This window comes from Tasmannia lanceolata, unplaced genomic scaffold (genome assembly GCF_043159265.1).
Source record: "Tasmannia lanceolata isolate RefF3 unplaced genomic scaffold, GAP_Taslan_0.1 ptg000013l, whole genome shotgun sequence".
In the NCBI taxonomy this organism is placed as follows: Eukaryota; Viridiplantae; Streptophyta; class Magnoliopsida; order Canellales; family Winteraceae; genus Tasmannia; species Tasmannia lanceolata.
The window spans coordinates 40,579,682-40,603,449 of record NW_027518690.1 but is presented as its reverse complement, the minus strand read 5'-3'; the positions used below and the strand labels follow the sequence as shown (position 1 = coordinate 40,603,449).

General features: G+C 37.3%; 2 protein-coding genes across 5 annotated transcripts; both read left to right on the top strand.

The window, feature by feature from the left end:
• Positions 1-5,612: 5,612 nt before the first annotated feature.
• On the top strand, positions 5,613-19,613 carry LOC143890105 (putative galacturan 1,4-alpha-galacturonidase SALK6). Of its 4 annotated transcripts, none has more exons than XM_077394662.1 (12): positions 5,613-6,648; positions 14,075-14,181; positions 15,729-15,993; positions 16,104-16,424; positions 17,011-17,300; positions 17,479-17,644; positions 18,580-18,675; positions 18,761-18,836; positions 18,925-19,023; positions 19,141-19,229; positions 19,331-19,435; positions 19,575-19,613. In XM_077394662.1, the coding sequence occupies exons 4-11, from the start codon at positions 16,344-16,346 to the stop codon at positions 19,337-19,339; spliced, it is 906 nt and encodes a 301-aa protein (XP_077250777.1). In that variant the 5' UTR covers positions 5,613-6,648; positions 14,075-14,181; positions 15,729-15,993; positions 16,104-16,343; the 3' UTR covers positions 19,340-19,435; positions 19,575-19,613. The 4 variants fall into 4 exon arrangements, with proteins under 4 accessions (XP_077250777.1, XP_077250778.1, XP_077250774.1 ...); XM_077394663.1 differs by having other exon boundaries at positions 5,613-6,718; positions 19,141-19,178; XM_077394659.1 differs by having other exon boundaries at positions 5,613-6,718.
• On the top strand, positions 19,353-22,690 carry LOC143891253 (uncharacterized). The gene is made up of 5 exons (XM_077395874.1): positions 19,353-19,358; positions 19,575-19,712; positions 20,393-20,498; positions 20,895-21,094; positions 22,622-22,690. The coding sequence occupies exons 1-5, from the start codon at positions 19,353-19,355 to the stop codon at positions 22,688-22,690; spliced, it is 519 nt and encodes a 172-aa protein (XP_077251989.1).
• The last annotated feature ends 1,078 nt before the right edge of the window (positions 22,691-23,768 follow it).

Sequence of the window (23,768 nt, the reverse complement as noted above, 5' to 3'; positions counted from 1 at the left end):
AAAATGTTGACCCGGTAGTTCTTCACTGAATTTAAAGAAGCACTACCAGTCATCAGTGCTGATCAGGCTACTATTGATGTAAGTATTAAAAAAAATTGCCTCTACTTTTTACAACTTTTTTTACATTGTTTATTGATTTATTATGTATATTTGTTTTGGCAGCCGAAAGATTGGCACGACACACCAGAAATCGCCATCCCAGAGAGGGGTTTGGTAGTTTTAGTAGTTGACACCAGCCTTACCACAAGCCATGTAGAGGTCATTCTTAATGATTGCAGACTCTCATTGCTGCAAAGAGGAACATGTCAGAGGGAAAATTTGTCCGGAAATATTTAATTCCAATAGAAGCTAATCTTCAAGATGTCCATTGTAAGCCCAATGGTTCCCACCTTGGCAATTCCCATCTTATTTTGATGATTCCAATACACAAGTGATTTATGATCACTAATGTGTTTGATTGTCTAAGTTGTAGATCACATTGGTGCTAAGACAAGATTGCTTGGATTAAGGCCAAAGAAGCTCGCATTTGATTGCTTATGAAGGCCAAAGACATCGGAGATCCAAGACGAATAAAGACTTGAAGAATCGCATTGAAGATCGAAGTCAATTTAGATTGTATAAGATCCAATCATAATTTAGATTTTAAGAGGCAAAAATTAAGTTAATCTCACACTCCCTAAATGTATAAGAGATTGTCTTTGTGGTGTTCCAACACCTTGGAACCCTCATAGCAATCTTAACTTAGTGTAGAGTTGGAAGCCCAAAAACAGAATTGAAAATCTGCTTGACATAGGCTTCTCGGAGCTCCGAGAAATGGTCCAGTAGCTTTTTTTTTCAATTTCTGTTTGTATTCCCGGAACTCCGAGATTTTTTCTCGGAACTCCGAGAACTCTATAACGGCCAGAATTATAGCCGTTGGGAATTTTCGCAGGAATTACCACAATGCCCCTGAACGGTCATATTTGGTGTTTCCTATAAATATGGGCATTCTAAACTTCAAGACTATCAATCCTAACACTCAAAAACTCTACTTGAACATCTTAAGAGTGATCAAAGCTTGTTTATGCCTCTTATCCCCTAAGATTAGGATTTGGATCATAGGCTTCAATTTGTACATCTTCTACAAAGTGTGTAAACCATTGTGAGGGACTTTTTGTTCTTTCTTTCTTATTCAAAGACCTTGTATTGGGCGAGTGTTGGGAGAAGCGCAGCCCACTCTCCGTGGTGAAGATTGCCACCAAGGTTAAAGGTGATCGGAATTGTAATCGGCATTGATCTTCGCCGAAGTTAAGAAGATCACATAGTGAAGCCATCAACGGGTTTGGTTGGTGAAGTGGAGTAGGCCTCGCGTTTTGAGGACAGAACCACTTTAAATCTCGGGCGCACTCTCTCTTAAACTCTTGCTCTTTATTTGCATTGCACCTTTAGATTTAACTTGTGTGCTTGAATTTCATTGTTGATCTCTTAATTTCCAAATTAGGTTTGAGGTTTTCAAAAGGTTAAAACTTGCTAGCAACCTAATAATTTTCACTCCTCATAGTTGCCATTTCGGGACCACCCTTGGATTTTCATCCATGCTATCCGTGACTCTAAGAAAGGCACGATTACTGTCACAGTCGACAGGCTTCGACTTCCTCCATGAAGGACACTTAGGATGGTTTTGAGTTCTATGGTTTGGAGTTCGATGATTTGGAGTTCGGTGGTTTATATGTTAGCATTCGACGTTGGACATCTAGGATGGTATGAAATTTGGTTTTTTAGGCATCTTTCAGTTTATTTTCAGTTTGCAATGTTGAACTATTGATCAACTATGGGAGTTGATACGGTTCCACATTAACTATCTTCATTTTCATTTAGGATGGCATATGAACAAAATGTTTATTGTTGACATTTAGGATGGTTTCATCTGGGAAAGGTCTTTTTGCTTGGGAAAGGCTTTCCGAGGAAAGCCAATTCTTTTCCTTTCCTTTCCACGGAAATCCTTTTTGTTGTTTGGTACAACAAAGCCAAAATAGAAAGCTTTTTCCTGGAAATGTATTAATCTCGTTTGGATGCATGTTATTTGGAAAAGAAATATGAGCACATTTGTTAAGGACTAAAGGCGGCCAATGGGCCCCACATGTATGCTATTCGGTTATACTAATGGGACATCTGTGCGATATTATGAAAAATAAGACATAATTTATCCTAGAGTACATCAAATGTAGACAGACTCAGTCAAGATCATAAGGCAATCTCCCAAAACGATTAGCAAACATCAAAGGAGATGATTAATAGTTAATATAATCTTAGAAAGTTGCACCGTTTAAGAAAACTCGGTTGTGGATCGACAAAAAGGACAGTTCACGCACTGGAGTTCTCAATGCAATAATACAGAGACGCTCAACACACTAACAAATATGATGACCCAGTTTATAAAACAAAGCTTTCAAAGCAACAAAAAACCCATCTTTCACAATAAAGTCTGAGAAGAACCCGAGGTCCCAATTTTAAATGAAACCATATATCATAATAACGTAAGAGGAAAAAAGAAGCAACCATAATTCTTTGCCTTTCCAAAAAAAAAAAGGAAGTAGAAGCAAACATTAGCAAAAAGTGGCGAGGGAATCAGAAAATAAAACACGATGAAAATCTGTAACGGCTAACCATTAATCTGAAGGGTATGGGGGAATATCATATGTATATTTGTACAGAGCAATGATAGATACAAGGGAGCCCTTGCATAAAGAGCCGCAAAGGGCTATTCATTGGATCCACGCCATTTTCAGTTACATTTTAAATTCGGTTGAAAATGTAAAATCAGTTACATTTGATGATGTGGATCCAATGAAGAGACCTTTTGTGGCTCTTAATGCAAGGGCTCCCTTGTATTAAATTTCGGTTGAAATTTCGGTGAAATATTAAATTAATTTTAAAAAAATAGGTTTTCTGGGTGAAATTTCGACTGAAATTCTGAAATTTCGGTCTAAATAAAATACCGTTTTGGGTTTTCGTCATTTCGGTGTCGGTCTCCACCGAAATTGGAAATTTTGGATTTCGGTCGAAATTTAAAACCATGCCTAAAACTCACCAACTTCATTTTTCTCCTTTAAAAATTTTAAAATGGCAAATTTACCCCCAACCCATTTAATCCGTTTTAGCGTTTTTTTATTTCCCTTCCAATATTTTCAGAAAAAAACTAGGAAATAAGCAACAATATTATCTCTTCCAATATTGACTTTCCCTTTGACATTCTTCCTTCTTCTTCTCCTAAGATTAGAAGCCAAACTCTAGTTCTTATTCTCAAAACAAAAGTTGGGAAAGGAAAAAAAAAATCTAAAATTTCTTATTTCTTACACATAAAAAAGATAAGGTAAACCAACCCTATTCAAATTTTCAGTTAGGGACCTTCAGTTTATGATGATATCCCTCTAAATCAGACATAATTCCTCAATGAAAAAAATTCCCATAGTAATAATTTTTCATGAGAGATATTTTCTTGCAATCCAACCAAGATAGGAATTTCTTAGAAAAGTTAGAAACGAAAAATATTCCTAAAATTTCTTACTTTATTTTTCTATGAAGAAAAGATAACTCAAACTTACCCTATTTAATTTATTATAGAGGGATTTTCAATTTATTTAATTCCTAAAATGTTTTTTTTTTGTTGAAGGTATTTTGACGAGAATATTGGAAGAGATAATATTGTTGCTTATTTCCTAGTTTTTTATTAAAAACATTGGAAGGGAAATATAAAAAAAATGGTAAAACTGATTAAATGGGTTTGGGGGGCTAAATTTGCCATTTTAAAATTTTTAACAGAGAAAATTGAAGTTCGTGAGTTTTAGGGACCTTTTAGCAAATATTTTCTAAAAGTAGGACTATTCAGCTAAGTTGCTTTTCTTAGGGACTAATAAGCAATTATTTTGCCATGTAGTGACTAATCAGCAAAAATCCCTTAATGGAAATGTTTATATTTGCAAATATAACTGAGGGGGAATACCATATGTATATTTGTAAATACACTGATTAAAGCAAAATCAGTTTTAGGGACCTCTAAGTTGAGAATATAGGGTTCATTGAAAATAACGCTCAAAATCATTTTACCAAAAGCAAACACAATACCCATGTAGTGAATCTATATCTGGTTGCAGGACACTGATTAAAGAAACCTGGAAAATGTGCTCTAGGCAGAGTTCTCCAACCATGTGTTTGATCACACATTGTTAAAAGCAAAAAATGCTTTGTTTTATTTACTTCTCTTTTAACTATTAATTGTAGTGATGTACACCTCTATCTGTTTATGAAAAAAAATCCATACTTGTTTAAGAAAAAGTTCCAAACCAACCTTAATTTTAAAGACAACACAAAGTGCCCTTAGGCGTGATATTATTTCCTTGATGGAGAGGTACAATTTTCTTTTCAACCGTACATTACCCTTGTGATGTAGATGGTTTATTTCTTAGCATCCATGGTGGCAGTTTGTAAAGATTTGTGATTTGATGAAGTCTAATAAGAGATTTTATATGAAAAATCTCGTCTAATAGAATCTGATGTGATACTGTAATATGCATAGTACATCGAGATACTCAGGAAACAGAAATTATATGGATAAAAATTGTTTCGTTAAATCTAAAACATATATTTCAGGTTACCTTTTATTCTGACAAAAAATTGATCCAAACCGTCCATGTGATGGGCCACAATGTAAATATGTAGTGCCCCAAAAATCAGCTCCATAGGATGATCCTAACTCTATGATCTATAGAGGTGGTTTCCATAATATGGAGTTCCTGTATAGATAGAAGGGTTGGGATCATCCTATATAAATGATTTTTTGGGCACAACCTATTTACGCTGTGGCCCATCACACGGATGGTTTGGATCATCCGATAGTCCTTGTTTCAAGTATCAATAAGATAGAGATATTGAAACCATTGTGTAGACACCCCATTTTGACTGAACCCTAATAAGCGTCGGTAGGATGAAAACCCTATCAAACTAGTGTTTTAGTGTCCCAAATTTGTTCCCAAGCTAGGTTAGGGTCCCACTGGAATCCCCTTAAAATTTCATCAAAATCCATCGTGGTCTGCCTAGCAGACGGACGACATTTGTAGAGTAGTGTAGTGTAGGAATAAGGGTGGCGATTCAGCCAGAAGCGGGGGTGCGCAGGAATCTAGAAAATCAGTTCAAATTTTTCGTAATGGATTGTCCAGGCAGAAACAGGGGGTATGCGGATTAGTGTGCAACAGAATTAGTTTTGGAAGAATCTTAGGAAGCTTCCTGAAAGCTTCCTAGGTGGTTAAAGAGCTCCAAATCTCCACCATTGAATAAAAAGGTGATTTGGATGGTTGAGATCATTTTTTAAAAGAAGATATTTTTGCAAATTTTTTTCCCCTATTTTTTACTTGGGCCACCTTTTATAGAATAATATTTGTCCTGAATTTGCCAAGGGGGCTGTCCTGGAGGGTTCGGGGGTATCAAATATATTATTTCTCGTTTTCTTCTTGGGCACCCCCCGTGTGTCAAAGGGTATTAAAAATGACCCGAAGGTGGTTGTCTCAGAGGAAAAAAAGGGGTCGGATTTTTGGTATTTTCGTCTCATAAAACCCCGAACGAAATAGGGTTTTAGAGAGCCTCATTTTCGTGGAGAGGAAAACCAGAGAAAGGGAGCCACCACCACTCTTTTCTTCTTCTTCTCCTTCTCCTTCGTTTCCCTCACCCACCGGCCAGCCACCACCGCCTCTATCCCACCACCTCAACCACCTCCACACCCATTTCCCCTAGTATCCAAACCCACCTCCACCACCACACCATCACCTCCGTCTACACCACCACCTCCATTAAACCCAAACCCTCTTCATCCCCCACCTCTTCAAACCCACTTCAATCCCCACCTCCACCACCAACACCATCTCTTATCTCAACCCTAACCCATCTACACCACCACTACCATTACCCATACCTTCAAACCCTCTTCCATTACACCCCTCTTTCAAATCCATACCAACAGATCCCATTCCCTTCATTTCTCATACCCAAGAACCCAAAACCCACTTCAATCTCTCTATTGCCCAAACCAACAAATCCTCTGCCACCCATTTCTATAACTTTTCCATCACCGGAGCTCCGGCCACCTACTCTCACCTCTGCAATTTCAGCCACCGTCATCCTCTCCATCACCAACACCATTAAAATCTAACCCCATCCCCATCAAATCCACTCCAATAACCATCTCAAATCACCCCATTAGGACCCATTTCAAACCTCATTACAAACCCTCTTCTCATTTTCGACCCATTTTCCGGACATCTTCTCCGGTGGCCATCACCGGAATCCGGCCACACCTTGAGCTACCATACCACCATTCCTTCCATTTTCATCCCCTTTTCCACTTATTTCAGCCATTATTAACCCAAAAACCCATTTCATCTCCCATATCAAACCCTTTTTCATCCCCATCTCTTCACCCTCACCACCAAAACCCTCCTCTTCAACCCCATTTTCTAATCATTAAAACCTTAGATCCAGGCCATTTCTGTCAGATTTATAGCTATGTTGTGAAAATCCGAACCTACTATCTCATCTTCCAGCTTTTTTTTTTTAAGTTGAGAGATCTGAAGAAGGAGGTGATTCAATTGGTGTTTCAATGAGCTAAGGTTCTATAAGGTAAAAAAACAAAAAAAAAAACGGTCATCATCTATCAGTTATTGTGGTAAAATCAAATGATCTAACTCAGGTAATTGTCTCAACATTTTCCTTTTATTGATCTAATACTCTTTATTATTCTTTGGTTTCCTGCATATTTATGATTTCAATTTCATGTTGTTTGGTCTGGTTTTTAGAAGCAAATGACGGACATGTGCTTTTTTTGTGCTTATACTTTTTAAGTGTAAAATGTTTGTGTGGTATTGAATTTTCATTTGATGTACTAGTTGCACTGACTGTGGTTTAAAGCACCATTGTTTGCGGTCATAATGCATTGGTTCATAACAGCCGGTTCATGATAAGGAAGGCAATTTGATGTCTACACTATTTTGGGTTAGTTCTGCCCTAGATTTGATATATGTATTATGCCTGAATTGTTTTGTATCTTTGTACGAGATATCAATACAATGCTGGGTTCTTCACTTTTGAACCGGATTTGATATTTGCACTAGTACGTGGGTATAATTGCTAGAATCATTTGATGTCATGTTCTTTTTCATGTTTCCAGGGCCTTTATGGGTGTCACTAGCTTGATATTCCCATAAGCTTGTTATGGCTTCCTTGTTGAATTAACCATTTGTCCTCACCTGTTGATAGGGAAGCGATACATGCCAAATGGGTAGTCGTGATTAGATGATTTTCTTGGCTCCATGTTGTGGATAAAAAAAAAAAAAAAAAAATGAATCATTCAAGGATTTCACATTTATGAATGGATCTAATCATATTTTGTCTCTCAAGATCATTTTGTTTCCCATCCCAAATGCCCGTATTGCGGTGTTCTTTGACGTTTTTTTTTTTTTTTCTTTCCCTTGGAATCCTGATTTTTGTTTGAATTTCGAAGTCTTTCAACTAGGAGAAATATGCGATCCTTTGGCTAGCATCATCATGTTTTAATAGTTACAGTCTCTGTTTATTTTAAACAGTGCTAGGTCCTCGCAACTAGTCAAAATAAGCTTTTGTCCTCTTTTACTCCATTTACCTTGCACATAAAGGGTTAAATTTCAGGTTTTTCTCAACTAATAGCTGTTCCCAATTGAATGGTATTGGATGTCATTGTAAAGTATAGGATGTAAGCATTTGAGGTTATCTTTAAAGTAGTTCATTTATACTTTATTTCAAGTAAGGCAGAGGAAGAGTGCTGCTGTTATGGCTGATTTTTCCTCTGAAAATTTGATTGTCATATCTTTTGTTTGTGGTTATTATGAAAGTAAATAAGGAGCCTGTAAAGCTGCCTTGAATTATTCACTCTTTCATAAATTTGCATTTTCCTTTTGGAATCTTTTAGGTATAATTATTGGTATAGCTTCTTGTGATCGAACTAGTATTTGGCTTAAAGTTTACTCATTGTGTTTTGATCATGATACAGTTTCAACATGTGTTTGTATTTGTCTGCCCAAAGCCTTTAAGAATGTTCATTGGAAGTTCCCATCCTTGCTAGCATGACCCTGTTAGAGTTTCATACGGAGTCTCTCTTCATGCTCTCCAATAGGAGCATTGTGAGGCCGTATTGAATTTTCATTATGCTGTATGCATTGAGATTATTTAGAATTTGGAAGCCAAATAAGCCTATTGGCTGCTGTCCATGAAAGGGCGTGCTAGATATTTGGCCATTTGTTTGATCATGTTTTAGTGATATCTTCACCATATTACATGGCACTTCTGAACTTAAAGCATCATCTTATTAGCGTACCATGACGCAGAGTATATTGATGTTAATTCCAAAGCATGGTAGTCCTATTGTTACTTCCCCAATTAAGTCTGGTCAGGTTTTTGATTGTTGTATAACCTCAACAAGGTAGAATAGCATGATGGTGAGGTTCAGGTTGTATCTTTAGCCCATGATGTGTTCATTCTAGCAGAGTGACTGGTCTCATTTCTGCCATCACTTGGGGGTTAAGTGAATAGAATAAGCAACAGTATGGCAAATTCCCGCTATAAGTGATAGTTTGTTTATAAAAATCCCTTGTAATGACATGGTTTTGAAGGTAAGATATGGTAAGTGGTATCTAGACATGGTTGTGAATAAAGTTAAATCCATGAGTTTTCTTTGTGATTACTTCAGTAATGACATGGTTTTAATAGTCATATCACTTATTATACCCCCTTCATGTCTATTCATAGGATAATCAGTTTTTTGTATGCCACTGTAGTAAAAAAAGTGATGAGAATGTTAGCCTCATCATGAGGCATTTGAGTTCATTCATTTCAAGTGGAAGGTGTCAAATTGAGAATATGATCTTACATACATGTCCAAGAATGTGTATTTTAACATCATTTTGTGAAGATAAATGTGTGGATAAGTCATAAAATTTGAAGGGTGAAACTAAATGTTCTAAATGCTAAATTTATTTTAACTATGGATATAGTGGCAGTAGCTTTAGATTCTCATTAAATTCATTAAAAAAAAAGAAGCATCTATTTTACTTGTTTTAAGTCATCGGATCCCTTTTATTGCGAGGGCAATGAGGGCGCTAGCCCAAGCCTATCTTTTAGGGGACTTAACTTTCTCCCTTCCCTTTTAGATGACTTTCCTAGTCTTTAAGGCGTGAGCCTTAGATGGCGGTTCCCTCATAGTGGGGGCGATGAAGGCGCTAGCCCAAGCCAATCCTTAGGGCACTTGCTCAGTCCAAGTAGTATACCCCTCCTTTGTATATATGAGACTTGCCCAGTCTCATCAGAACCCTTGTTTACGTCATTTGTGTCTCAGAGATATAGAGAGTTTCCCCTTTAGGAGGCTTACCTAGCCTCATGTTAGAGTGGCCTCCTCTTTTAGAGCGAGTCTTTGACTTGGTAGTGTTATTAGAGAGTCTCTGACTCATTTGTACTCCCTCCCTAGTGTTATTAGTTAGGAGTTTTTCCATTAGAGACTAGCTCAGTCATTTAGAGCCTTCCTTGCTTGGGATCTTAGATTGTTTTCTCTGTTCTTGGGACACTTCTTTACTTGTTGTAGATCGTCTCTTTGAGGCGTTAGTTGCTTGTTCGGGTTTCCCCTTTGGATTTAGGGCTTTGCCCTATTTTGTGGTATTACTTGCGTGTTCCCTTTAAGATTGAAAACATTTAAAGGTCCAGAGTATTGGAAAAGCTTTAAAATCCAAAAACATTAGAAATTTGAAACTCAAAAACATTTGAAAACTTTAAAAATATCAAAAACATTTGAAAAACATTAAAAACCCTTAAATCATTTGGAGTGTTAGGTTTTAGTTAGGAGAGTTCGATTTTCGAACTACGTTGGCTTGATCCTCTTCCACGAGGTACGTAGTGCAGCTTGGGATTCATGTCCCAAGTCCAGCCAAACTTTGTAAATAAATGTTTTAACCATTTTTCTTCAAAATCTTGTTTTCAACAAGATCTTCCTCTAGAGTTAGAAGTTTGTCCTAGATAGAGAGTTTTAGAGTTAGGAGTTTGTCTTTGATTTGTTGTGTGCTTGTTTGTGCTTGTTTTAGAGTTAGGAGTTTGTCCTAGCTAGAAGCGCCTCCGTCCGGTCAGTTGGCGATTTACATCGCCGACTGATGACTTGGTCTAAGATGCGTTAGTCAACCCTTTGTTTTCCTTAGGAAATACAGCCTAGTTACACATAGGTTGTAGGAACCACCTGCATTAGCTTAGGGCTAACCTGCATTTAGTTATGGCATATAGGGTGTCCTAAAATCTACAATTCACTGGAATTTAAATAATTGTTCAAGAAGCTTTAATAATTATTCTGGTCTTTTAGATCGAGTCTAAGATAGAGGTCTAGGTGTCTTAGGCATCCTAGCTTAGAATAGGTGCGAAGAACTACGTTGCCTTGATTCTCGTGGAGGCGGGGATACGTAGGCTTCTTTAGATGAACATCAGACCATCCAAAGACTCGGGCTAAATCGTTTAGAGTCTTATGATTTGTTGTGTTATATTGTATATTTTGATGTGTCTTCTTACTTTCTTGTACTAATCCTATACTTTTACCTGTAGCTTGCATGTGTATGTCCACCAGAACTTAGACACCAGTTAGGCATGTCACTCACAACCTAGTTGTCATTAGGTGACACATCTTTTATCTTACTTTATGTGTGCTTATTATTTCATCCCCGAGTCATGTATGATTAGTTAGACGTCCACTCGGGGATATTTGTTCCTATTTCACAGGATTTTTGCCCAAAACTCTTCGAGGTTAATAATAAATGACATAAGAGACCAAGTGTTCGCACTCGGGCGAATTGGGGGTGCTCTTCGGACCTTCTCCATTCGTCACCAGGCACGGACCTTTTGTATCTCTGGTTATCCATTGCAAACAGAGCATTTGTTTTTGGTTCCATGGTGTATCCATAGATGGCGACTCTGAGTTATTTTTAGATATATCTTGGTTTCGAGCCCTGGCTCTGGATCAGGATGTATCTCTTTCTTTTTATATCGCCACTCATGCTATGCTGTGAGGGTGGCACCCGTTTCGAGAGTTCCTTGGCAGAGCTCTCCTTCACGTTGTGGAGATCTGGAGGGTGTTGGGGGCTCGTCCCTCACATCATCTCAAAGATCGGGAGCCACACATTGTAAAGTTGTAAACCATATGAAATAAGAATAGGGTTATGATGTTGGGATTTTAATATCTTTACGATTTTAGTAACTATATAATCGCATTTTGAGAGAGATTTTCATTGGTTGGATTCCATAAATATAGAGAGAGAGTTGGAGGGTTTGTAGGCTTCTTCTTCTTCTTCTTTTTTTTGGGGGGGGGGGTGTATATAGTTTTATGAATAAGTTTCTATGTGGTAACTGGTAAGAATAGAAACCTTTGACAAATGAATGAGGGACTTACATAAGTATGGTCATATCCATAAGATCAATGCCAATCGTTTACTTCTCCTTGGAGGGCTCTTAAAGACATCTTGTTGATCATCCATTTAAGGTGGAATCAACCGCAATGGACCTTGGTAAGGTTTTTCATTTTTCTATTTAAATATACAACATTATAATAAAGTATACGGAGATGATATTTCCAACCTCTTTTGCTTGTCCATTCCTCTGCCAATAAAGCCAGAGGCAGAAATGCAGGACAGACCGAAGGGTGGACATTAGAGGTGTAACAAGGGTTGAGGAGAACCCTAACCCAACCCGAGGTAGAGCATTATTTCAACTCTAACATGTCCCAACTATAATCACGAGGGCCAACCCTAACCTAACTCGTTTTTTAATCTCTCAACTGTAACCCAAACCGTCTAACTCATTTTTTTAAACCAAATCGGGTCGGGTTTGGGTTGTTAAAGAGACGTGTCATGTTAAAGATGAGTCCATATCACAATCATAAGAGATGTGGACGTATCCTTTGTTGTTTTAAGTTTCCTATAGATATGGACTTATCTTTTGTACTTCTTATTATACTAATATATACAAGTAAATGGCCCTATATATATGATGCCAAAGGCAATAGGTAAAACCAACAACGGGATACTTTTAAATGTTACCACGTCCCGTCTTCATGATAGTTGCTTCTTATGTAAGGAACTTAATAGCTAAAAAGATCTGACCGTCCATTTTCATTGACCGAAAAAAGCACATCATTGAATGTTACGTAAGGTTGTGTGATTTGTTCCATTTTTTGAGCCATCAGACATTGAAACCAAGGTCCAATTTGTCATGTAGCTGCTCTCTATTGTGGATGTGGGTCCCACATCTCACGCCTCACAAAGTACACACGGGATTCTCGTGACCCACAGAAATAGTTAGTAAAAGCACACGGGATTCTCGTGAGCCGTGACTCGTGACCCGCAAAAATAATTATTAAAACAGGACGCGCATTCTTTTATAATGGTACATACCCAGCTTGTCTTTTCCTTATAGCTTTTTTGGCAACTATAATAAGGGTCGTGATAAATTCGCACCCCCGGTAGAATAATTCGCACCCCAGTTACTTGAATTGATGCGGCAGACTATCGTTTTTAGCTTTGTGTGAATTATCCTCATGGGGGGTGCGAATTTATCATTGCTCCTATAATAATCCTTAACAGCTCCAGTAGATATAAAGTCTTTTTAACCTAGCGCAAATCTCATCTTCTCTTTTTGAACTTTACCCTTTTCACTTTTCTGAAATTTCTCCTAGGCGGCGATCTAAACCCTAACCCTACCAAAACCTCTTTTGAAAAAAAAGAAGTCCTAATCCGTCTCTCTCTTTCTCCTCTTCTTGCTACTATGGTTTCCATATATTTGGTTGTTATTGGGAGAGAGGTTATGATAGTTTGCTCTTCTTTTGTTGAAGGTAAGCTTCATTACTACGATTTTCTTATGAATATGTTGATGAATGCTTGATGCTTTTGGTTTTTTATTCTTCTCTTGTTTTGCATTGTTTTCTTGTTTCTCCTGTGGTTATTCAAAATATTTGCTTGCCTAGCGTGAGAGGCAAATATGCAGTGTGTGTGGAGAGTATGTGACTGTCCTCACAAATCTCTCACCAGCCCTCTCTAACCTGCTTTCACCTTGGGTAAACAAATATTTCAAGTTTTTTTTTTTTTTTTTTCATGCTTGCCAAACATGCCCTTAGGCCTGGTTTGGATTGCAGGAATGTTCTAGAAAAGTTTGGAAAGGAAAAATAAGTATAAAATTTCCTACATTTGTTACACTTTAAGTAGATAGCTTGAACCAACCCTATTCAATATTTACTAGGGGGCATCAATTGTATAATTTCTCTCTAAATCTCAAAATGAAAAAAAAAAAATCCCAGGATAAACTTTTCCATAAGAAAGGTTTTTCTTGCAATCCGAACATGGCGTTGAGGTTTTGCATTCTTATCTATTTTCTGTGATGTTTACACTTTTCATCAACCGGGTTTGTATTATTATTAAACGTGACTTCTGTATAGTAGAAAATCTTGAATTTAAGGATATCTGTTCTTTTTTTTCTTCAACTTATCTCTTCATGTGACTCTTGCTTCATGGTTTATCAGTGATACGTGATAGTTTTGTTTCAACAAATCCCTCTCGTGTCTCTCGCTTTCTGGTTTCTGCTTATTATCTATTCTATATGGCTTGGTCTTTATCAGTGGTACATGTTAATTTTGTTTCCACAAATCTCTCTAAGTGTCTCTCGGTTTCTGGTTTCTGCTTATTATCTATTCTATGCCTTGTCTTTGTATGATGGTTTATCTTGATTATCTTTATTTCTACTTGCCCCTCTTTTACCTTTTGCTTTACGTCAATCATTTATTCTATATGGACTACTATTTAAAAAATGATTTTTGTGGATTATCGATTAATTCTTTGTTTATCCATACACCTCTTTCCCTATCTCTTTCTGGTTTATGTAGTAGATTGTCTATTCTATTTGGGATGGTTGTTTGCATGATTTTATTTTATTTTTCAAAACAATAACCTTAACTAGGAAGCTCACAATATTGTAATGTTTTCAATGTCGCAACCTACAGGTACACATGGCCATCAACCAATGAAGTCATATGTGCCAAGAGTGAAGATGAAGCAAGTATTTTACAATTAATATATCAATGGAACAGGTGATATAGGAAAAATAAAGGTAAATTCTTACTTAAGATGCTATTGTAATATTTTAGAAATTATATTTTGTGATTATGTTTTAGAGTAATCAATTTTGGGTTTTATATGTTTTTCAACACATGCATTAACAATTAAAGCACCTTCTTTTCGAGAAAGCACTACGAGAAAACACTACGTTTTTTCTTTTTTGACTGGCTGGAATAGTGGAATTAAATTGAATGATCTATTTTTCAAAATGGAAGGTACAGCCCACACCATAGGATGATCAAAACCGTCCATTTGATGGGCCACAACGTAAATAGGTTGTGCCCAAAAAATCATTCACATAGGATGATTCTAACCCTCTAATCTAAAGAGAGATTCACATTATGGAAACTTCTATAGATTGGACGGTTGGGATCATCCTATGGAAATGATTTTTGGGGCACAACCTATTTACGTTGTGGCCCATCAAATGGACGGTTTGGATCATCCTATGGTGCGGGTTGTACAGTCTATTTTGAAAATTAGAGGGTGAATTCATACATAGAAGGGGGTGAATTTGTCACCGCCCAAAATTGCAGGTTTCCCGCAGCCTGACCCAACCCATCCGCAACGGGTGTGGGTCACCTAAGTGATGACCCGTAGGGATGCGGGTCATTTTTGACCCGCACCGGCATGACTCGCGGGTAACCCAACCCAACACGCCCGTTTGCCAGGTATATAATTCAGCATTTTTTAGAATGTAGTGTACGGCCCACTTTGTAGAATAATCCAAATCGTTTATTTGTCAAGCCACAACATAAATACGTTGTGCCCCTAAAAATCATTTCCATAGGAAGATCGTAACCCTCAAATCTAAAGAGGAACTCCCATTATGAAAACTTCTTTATATTGGACAGTTAGGATCATCCTATGGAAATGATGTTTTTTGCATACAACCTATTTACATTCTGACCCAACACATGAAGGGTATGGATCAACCTATGAAGTGAACCGTACATTAGTTTTGAAAAATACTAGACTGTACGGCATAAAACTAGAGTTTTGAAAGAAAAAGAAAAAAAACTAGAGTTTTGAAATTCCATGACATGCACAAATGATCTATGATACGACTTAGGACTAAAATAGAGAAAACCCAACAACGCTAATTGTGGCAAATAGGACTAAAATAGAGAAGATTAGTTGTGTTTTGTAAGAGGGAGAGAGAGTTTGTCGTTGCACCGATTAAAAAAAAAGGGAAAACAACCGAGAATTGCCTTAAGATAGCAAAACCAAACATTCCCCTACGAAAAAGGCTAGCTTTAGGTTGAAAAATAGTTGCATGTTTCATAAATTTAGTGGTAAGGACGTAAGGAGAAGATAATATAAATAGCATAGATGGCTTTGGTTTTTCTCATTCGAGTTGGGGTCGATCTTGAGTCCCGTAAATTTAAATTTAAGGGGTTACAGGGCTGGAGTCCCACGTACGAGTTCGGTCCCGGCTCACAAAAAAATCATATTACAAAAGATTTAAAAAAAAGATGGGTTTGAGTAAGGAATTGAAAGCTATTTGCTTAATCTTTCTGCTTATTTGTGCTGTAGCAGAAGCATCTGCTTATTTGTGCTGTAGCAGAAGCATCTGATAAACGCAAAAAGGCAAAAAAAATCAGTAAGGGTGGCCATAAAGAAGTAAAGCAAGGAAAGATATCTAGTCCTGTTGGTTCACAGAAACCGGGTTCTAGCGATGATGGTGGCAATGACAAAGGCCAAGATGCTCCGGCGAAAGACTCAGGTGGCTCCGGTGGTCCTGCACTAGATTAATGTGCAAGCATCACTCATTGTGGATAAAAAAAAAGGATTATAATACAATGTAGGCAACAATTTTCTGTTATTCCTTGTTGCTATTATGAATATCAAATTGTGAAATATATGTAGAATGCCATTTCCATATTAAGAATGCCATTTCCTATATATTTGCAGGCTTTCACAGATGCTTGGACTGCTGCTTGTTCCTTCCCTGGGACTGCAACTTGGCTCGTCCCCACAGGTACATTCCTCGTAGGTGAGCTCAAGTTCAATGGCCCATGCGCTAATGAAGCCCAATCCCCAGCGGCCGAGATAAGGGGAACCCTAAGAGCTCCGGGGAGCCTCTCATCTTTCACTTCTGATGCCTGGGTCTTGTTCCGGAACTTGGACGGTCTCACAATTAGTGGTGGTGGAATGTTAGACGGTCAGGGAGCAGCAGAAGCCTGGCTAAAACCCACATGCCAATCTGGGGGGAAATGCAAGTTTATGCCTGTTGTAAGTACATATAAAGCCCCTTTTCCATGCCTCCCAACAAATTTTGGATACATGCATCTTTTCATCGTATAAACTAACCATTTTTCTTTCCATCGTCATTGGTTTTCTTTCCAAACATTTATACCCAAGCATAGCATGGGTAGGGCCCACCATTTTACACTTGATCTGGTGGGCCAACCAAATCTATCCAAACCCATGAATATGGTGGGGCCCACTATTTTACACCTCATGGTATGATAGGGTGGGGCCTGTCATTTTATGACCATGTCTAGCATGGGTGGGGGCGCACCATTTTGCACTTCATGTTATTGATGGGATGGGGCCCACCATATCTAAACAAGCCTATGCATAGGGTGGGGGCCCACCATTTTACTCCTAATGTCATTAATGATGTGGTGTGGGTGGGTCCCACCATTTTACAACTCTTGTTTTAATGGTATGGGGCCCACTATTTTCCACCTGAGCATAGCATGGGTCAGGAATGCTATTGCTAGTAATCTTATATGCAAATGGTTTTGAAGTCAAATTCGATTACTAAATTAAAAGAGAATGAAAGGAATGATTTTTGTTTTATGTGTGGGTGCAGTCTCTGAGATTCATTGGGAACAACAACGGGAAGATCCAAAACATAAATTTCCAAAACAGCAAGTCCTTCCTTTTGGTTATCAACAACTGCATAGGAGTGGATATCTCTGGTGTCCATGTCACAGCTCCTGAGGATAGCCCCAACAATGATGGCATCCATATCAGTGGCTCCTCCCACGTCCACGTTACAAATTGTCAAATTGGTGTGGGTGACGATTGTGTCTCCATCGGAGATGGCAACACTGATATCTCCATCGAGGGTGTCACCTGCGGACCAGGCCACGGCATCAGGTAATGTCAACCCTAACAAACTAGTTGAACTATTTGAAATAGTAAAAGAAAGTGAATTTGTTAATAAAATGATAATGAAACAACTTTAACTTTACCTCAATTATATTCAACTGATTGGTTTAACAAATATTATGACATTGAATAGAATTTGATGATAAATTTCTGCAATCTTTCGCAGTGTGGGCAGCCTCGGCAAGTATGCGAGGGAGACGGGTGTGACAGGTGTACACGTAAAGAACTGCGTCCTTACCGGAACCACTAATGGTGTTAGGATCAAAACATGGAACAGATCACCTACGCTTAAAGCTTCTAATTTTACCTTCGAAGATATCACCATGAACAAAGTCTCTTTCCCTATCAGCATCGTATTGTTGTTCTTTTTATGTATTGTACTTTTTTTTTGCCTGGTTTTGAATTTTTTCATCATGTGATTGTGGCATTCCATCCTACTAGTATTGGTGCAGGTTAATTCCTGCATTAATTGTTATTGGAGCAGGTTTGGTTCCGTATCAATTTTTTTATTATCAATGAACCCATTTGCTTGACTAGATCTAAGTCACATAATCTCATCTTTGTGTTTGAGTCATCCATACAGCATTACCACAGTCATCTCTTGCAGCCACGGTCAAAGAAACAAGTTGACATGGAGTCAGAACTTTCTTTGGTACTAAATTGATGCTTGAAAATTCAAGAGTACACAGTAGAGAATTTATACCCTATGCAAAAAATCAGATCAAGCCAATAGAAGGAGAGAGCTGCATACAAAGCTATATCGGACAGCAAAGTGAATCCTCAAAGCTAAAGAAAAAAAATCCATTAACGTAATGTTCTGTATAAAAGGCCTTTACAACTTCATAAAGTCCGTCAGTCCCTTACCTTTTCATCACGCAACCCAAACTTTCTGTTGTAGTTTTTACTAACTCTCAAATTCACCATAAATTCACTTTTCTAACTCTTCTATTCTAGATGAAATGAAAGCTATACCCCAAACCTACTATTTATGTGTTGCTTGATGGCTCCACCAAAACCAACTTAAAAAACATCCAAAAACTAATTTAACAATCACCAAAATTCATCAGAAATCAGAACAACTCATTCCACCAATTTTTTTCAGTAGATAGACCCATTTGGCCAACTTCAACACCTTTGCCTGCATCCGTCATCATTATTATTATTTTTATCTTTTATTTTTATTTTTGCTAATATCAGTCGATTGTACTTTCATAAATATATCAATATGTGGCTCAATCTGATTGTTGTGATCTGTATATTACCGCAGTCCAACCCGATTTCACTTTCTGAAGTTTCCGCTGCTGTATCAGTGTTACTCGGTTTTGCACCACCACCTCCACTTCCAGTCGAGTCGTCATCCAAGGTTTGTGGGATAACTCGTGCTAACCTCTTTGCTTAGCCCTCATCTTGCTTCCTAAGTTGGGTCAACTGGTGCGTTTTTCTCTCAGTTGGATGAGGTTCTCTTGCCCAACCCATTTGATAGGCCTCGTGCTGTTTTAATGCTGGAAGTAAAAGGAGTTAAAGGTTGGTAAAACTTGATCTCTAAAATGCTTCTTAACTGGTCACCTGTTTCTTTATGGTTATAATACCATGAAGTTTCTTTTACATGCAGATCCATCACTGTTTATTGACAACTCAAACTCCCAAGTTAGCAGTGCCTTGAGAACCAAGATTCTTCTTAGTTCAAGTAAAGCTGAAATCCAACTTCCAGGTAATCAAAGTGCCCTTATCTATCTCCTGGATGGGCTTAATTTATTAATTGCAGTTGCATGATTGTTTTCATTCTAACTAATCTGTAAATTTCTGCTTCACTTGTTTTTTTTGGCAGATGAGGATGAGGTTTCGTTGGTTTTGCTAGATGAACCCGTAAGTCTTGAATGTGATGCAGCTTGCACTGATACAGAACTTCGTGAATTTGTTAGTGCCGCATTGCTTGATTCCTTTTGCTGTTGACACCAATAACCTCTTAGGTCTTTATTTTGGCATTCATTTTAAAAATTATGAACAAATTTATGCAGGCAAATTGAATAGGTGGATCATATGTTGGTACATTGGAGTCATCGGATGGGGAGTTGACTATCCCCTTGGCTAGTGGCACGTCTTTGTAACTGCATATTTCAAAGGTGCTTTTCCCTCTTTTTTCTTTTTGATCTGAGTTTCTCTCTGTGATCTAATTTTGTTACGCTCATGCAACTAATCCGTCTATTTATGTATGCGTGATTTGTTTTGGTCTTTATTTGATGAGTTGCGTCTGTTTTACAGGAAGCAGATCGGGAATTTGCATTAGGTCTTGCTTCTCTGCTTCATAATCTTAAAAGGGCAGTGGAGATGCACGAGGATTTTGCTGGAAGCATGCAGAACCCAGCCGAATTATTGATGGGCTGTTTCACAGGCATTCAGGTATTTTAGCTTCATCTCTTCATTGGTTCTTTTTCTTTGGTAGGTTAGCTGGGTTTGGGCAGGATCCCAGCCAGATCATTATGCACAAATAATTCTGAACATTGGCTAATAATATAATTCGTTCAGTGCTTAGTTTTGATATTGTGATGCTAGTACATGTTGTGGATTTAAAACAAAAACGAAAAACAAACTCCATGTTGTGGATGTTTCAAGGAGTGGGAGGAGTTTACCTGAAATAAGCATCCAAATATTCTCCTTGCTCGTTGTGGCAGGTATCTCAGCCTGACAGGAGGGTTGCATGCACCGTTTCAGTGTTATTGTTTTGTGTTTTTCAAATGTAAACGTATTATTTCTGTTACTTTAAATAGCCAAGTGTTTTTCAATTGGAAACATGTTATTTCTGCTAGCTTTAAATAACCATTAATTGAGTATTAGCAAAGCTAACACATCACTATAAGCGATGCGATCGTGGTAGCAAGTAATCACAACACAACTAATGAGCTTCTTTTACCATTCAAAAAAAAAAAAAAACTAATGAGCTTCAACTACTGAAGTACTAGTTAGGTGTTCATTCCTTGTTTTGATTAGGGATCTGTTTATATTTTTTATTTATTTTCATGGTGATGTTTTCTATGCATTTAGTTCTATTTGGTCAATTGATTAACTTGAATTCGTTACAGGCTTTGCAGGAGCAATATGGTCCAGTAGGCATTTCTGAGCAGGGAATGGAGCTCTTTCTAACTGCACTGTCCAAGTTATTTGATTCATTACAGGTGGCTTACAGAGGTCAGCTGTTGTTGTAACCTTTAAAGATTCATTCTTGATAATTGATACATCAAATATACAGACAACTTCTGTGTATTCCCACACCCCACGGAATAACTTCAAAATAATGAAAACCACTTGAGTTTCCTTTCTTCCCCTCCATGAAATGACAATTAAGTTTTCAAAATGATATTCTATGAATTTTGAGAACAGCCCTGTGCTCACACCTTCTCCCAGTTTCCATGTGGCTAATGTCCTGCTAATGAGTGGTTTTTCACTTCTTGAAAATTTATGGACAAATCAAGCACTGGATTCTTGAAAACCTGTGATCATTTTTTTTTATTGTTTGGATGCATTTTTGTAAAGATTCTTAACTCTAAAGCGTTTGAATGTTTCAATTTGCACGAAAAATTGCAGGACTTGTCATATTCAACGAGAAAGCTTCTCCCAATTCAGGGTTGGTATTGAATGCAAAATCTTCAATGCGGTCTTCACGTTGGTTGGAGGAAGGAAGTCCAGAAAGTCCAATCGATTTAGCTACCCTGGAGATGCTATTGGTTAGGAAGGTTCTTGCTTGGATAACTGGAATTATCCTTCTCATATCAACTCTCATTGGGGTGAGACTAAACTTATTAAGATTACACAATTTGTTATGATGTCCCAATTATTAAAATGGTCAAATGTGGTCCTCAATTTCTGTTAAGCATTGAAAATTCCTGCAGTTCCCAAACTTAGTGATGACTCAATTATTAAAAATTCTCAAAAATGCCCCAAAATTTTTATTAAGCATTGAAATTCCTGCAGTTCCAAAACTATGATGCTTTCGATGCATTAGAAAATGTTTAGAACATTGATAGTTGCTAAACATCATGTTATGTGGAAAAGAAAGTACTATAACTTTTAATTATGAATAAAATAATTTTAAAATGTTTTGAGAAGATGACAGTGATTCCAGATCCATCTTGTCAGTCACTCTATTGTTTTCTCTATGTTGGTATTGTGGCCATCTTCTCAAAAGCAAAAGGTGTGCCACATGTTCACAAACCCAGATGGCCAATTGAGAATTCCTTTCTTTATCGGAAAAAAATGAACTTGATGTACTTGGCATAAGACAAAATCAGGGAACTAGATTTATTACTGATTTTATTTCTTCTTCAATATCATGGAACATTGCCCGTTGTTGGAAAATCAGGTTACATATTTTTCTGCAGTCTAAACTCGGGATAACTTATCATTAAAAAAAAAAAACCCCGAATAACTGGGATAAATACTTAATGCAAAAATCACATCTTTAGGAAAGAAACACAAAGAAGGTTCTTGAGCTGGTGATTTTGTTTCTTGAACTTCATTTTACAATTAGTGACTTATGAGCAATGATGTGTATGAGAAAGTACCGTAGTAACCAATGTTTCGTACTAAACAAACATAATCCATAATAGACGTGTATGTTGAGACGTGCATAAATTCCTGAACTAGGAACAACCACTGCCTCTTCTTCATGCAATTGTTTCCAAAACATGAGACGATGCATCTTTTAACTTTTCAAACAGGGGTATCCCTACTCGGTCAGATAGGGCACCCCCACTGTATTAAATATCTACCAACTGCTCACTATTACAGAAATGTCGGGCTTGTTTGGGTACCTTTAAAAAGTGTTCCCATATGATCCCTATATGCAAATGGTTTTGAGGTTAGTTATGATTATTTGCAAATGATGGTTATGATAGTTTAGAAGTGATATGTGCAAACCTTTCATTCAAAAAAAAAATGTGATATATGCAAACCTTTAAATAGTGTTTGCATATAATCTTATATGCAAATGGTTTTGAAGTTAGATGTGATTATTTGCAAATAGTGGTTATGATAGTTTAAAAATGATATGAATAGCTTTCAAAGAGGTCTTAATGTCTCATTTGCAATTTAGATTTACTTAATTTATTTGAAATAAGGATTGATATTAGGATTAATATTAATGGAATCCAATGAGACTCTTACTCCACCAATTAATAACTGTATGGTTTGAATAATTCCTTCCATCTAAGATGCATTAATCTTCTTTTCCCTGTACAGGCCTTTTTAATTGCTGGTTTCTATAAATACAGGAGTGTTGGATTACTGATATCTTTGCTGCTTTGGTCTTGCAGATCTATTTTCTAGTCAATATGCCACTCACAAGGGACACTCTTCTTTATTCTAATGTCAAGCTTGATTGAGTGTGTAAAGAACGAGTCTCCCAACCACAAAAAGCCCTCAGGTATCAAGCCTCATTTCTGTGGCATTAGTCTCTCCACACTTTGGCTTTTTTAAGTCAAATGTCACTTCTGGTGTTGTTGAATTAGTAGCTTATTGCGCACTCTAGAAGGGAGAAAAGAAATGGGAAAAGGAGGATGCAGGAAACAGTATGTTAAGTTGTTTCTTCATTTTATTACTGAGAAAGTATGATGAGGACTTGATGATTGTATATGGCTTATCACTCGTTCTAAAAAAAATGTATTGGCCTAACAGTTCTAGTACAAGATTATGATTTTATTGTTTGAATACAGTCATAAACGAGACTTTTATGAAGTAAGGGTTTTTGAAACAGGATTTTTCTTGTTATCTGAATTGTGTTATTTAGGGCATGTTTGGGAACCATGAAAAATATTTCATGAAATATTCATTGTCCAAATTGTAAAAGAGGAGCTAAGTGTGAAGGACAGGAAGAGACTTTTGAGTGCAGGAGTGGAGAGAGCATGAGAAACCACTAAAACAGTGGGAAAAATACCCTACTTCAAATTAGATTTTTTTTTTTTTTTTGGAATGATTCAAATTAGATTTTTGTTTTTCCTGTTTTTCAGGGTTTTTTCATTCTTCTCTCCCTCACTCTCTGCCCATCACTCTTAGTTCTGATTTTTTAGTTTTCCTCAGTCCATGCTAAAAGGTTCCTGAATTAGAGTATCTGGTATTTGGAGTTACAGCGTATCATGATTTTTGGTTTGTGCTTCTTAGTTAAATTTGCATGATTGAATTTTTTGGGTCTTGGAGATTCAAAGCAAGGCTTATGAAATGGATGGTTCAGAACAATCAAAGGTGGGACCCACTATCAATCAAAGGTGGGACCCACTATCTGGGTCTGGGAGATTCAAAGCAAGGCTTATGAAATGGATGGTTCAGATCATTCAAAGGTGGGACCCACTGTCCTGTAGTGATCAACTGTTTTTATTACAATGAGGTTGCAGAATCAAAGGGGCTAAATATGTCAGAATCTGATTCCTTACCCGAAAGGTAGTATTCTGATTCTGCGCCGGTCAG

Coding starts and splice junctions, on each gene's coding strand:
- LOC143890105 (XM_077394662.1), top strand. CDS start 16,344: ATGTTAGACGGTCAGGGAGCAGCAGAAGCCTGGCTAAAACCCACATGC. Junction 17,645..18,579: donor AAGATATCACCATGAACAAA/GTCTCTTTCCCT, acceptor ATATTACCGCAG/TCCAACCCGATTTCACTTTC. Junction 18,837..18,924: donor GGAAGTAAAAGGAGTTAAAG/GTTGGTAAAACT, acceptor TTTTACATGCAG/ATCCATCACTGTTTATTGAC.
- LOC143891253 (XM_077395874.1), top strand. Junction 19,713..20,392: donor GCTGTTTCACAGGCATTCAG/GTATTTTAGCTT, acceptor AATTCGTTACAG/GCTTTGCAGGAGCAATATGG. Junction 20,499..20,894: donor ATTACAGGTGGCTTACAGAG/GTCAGCTGTTGT, acceptor GAAAAATTGCAG/GACTTGTCATATTCAACGAG.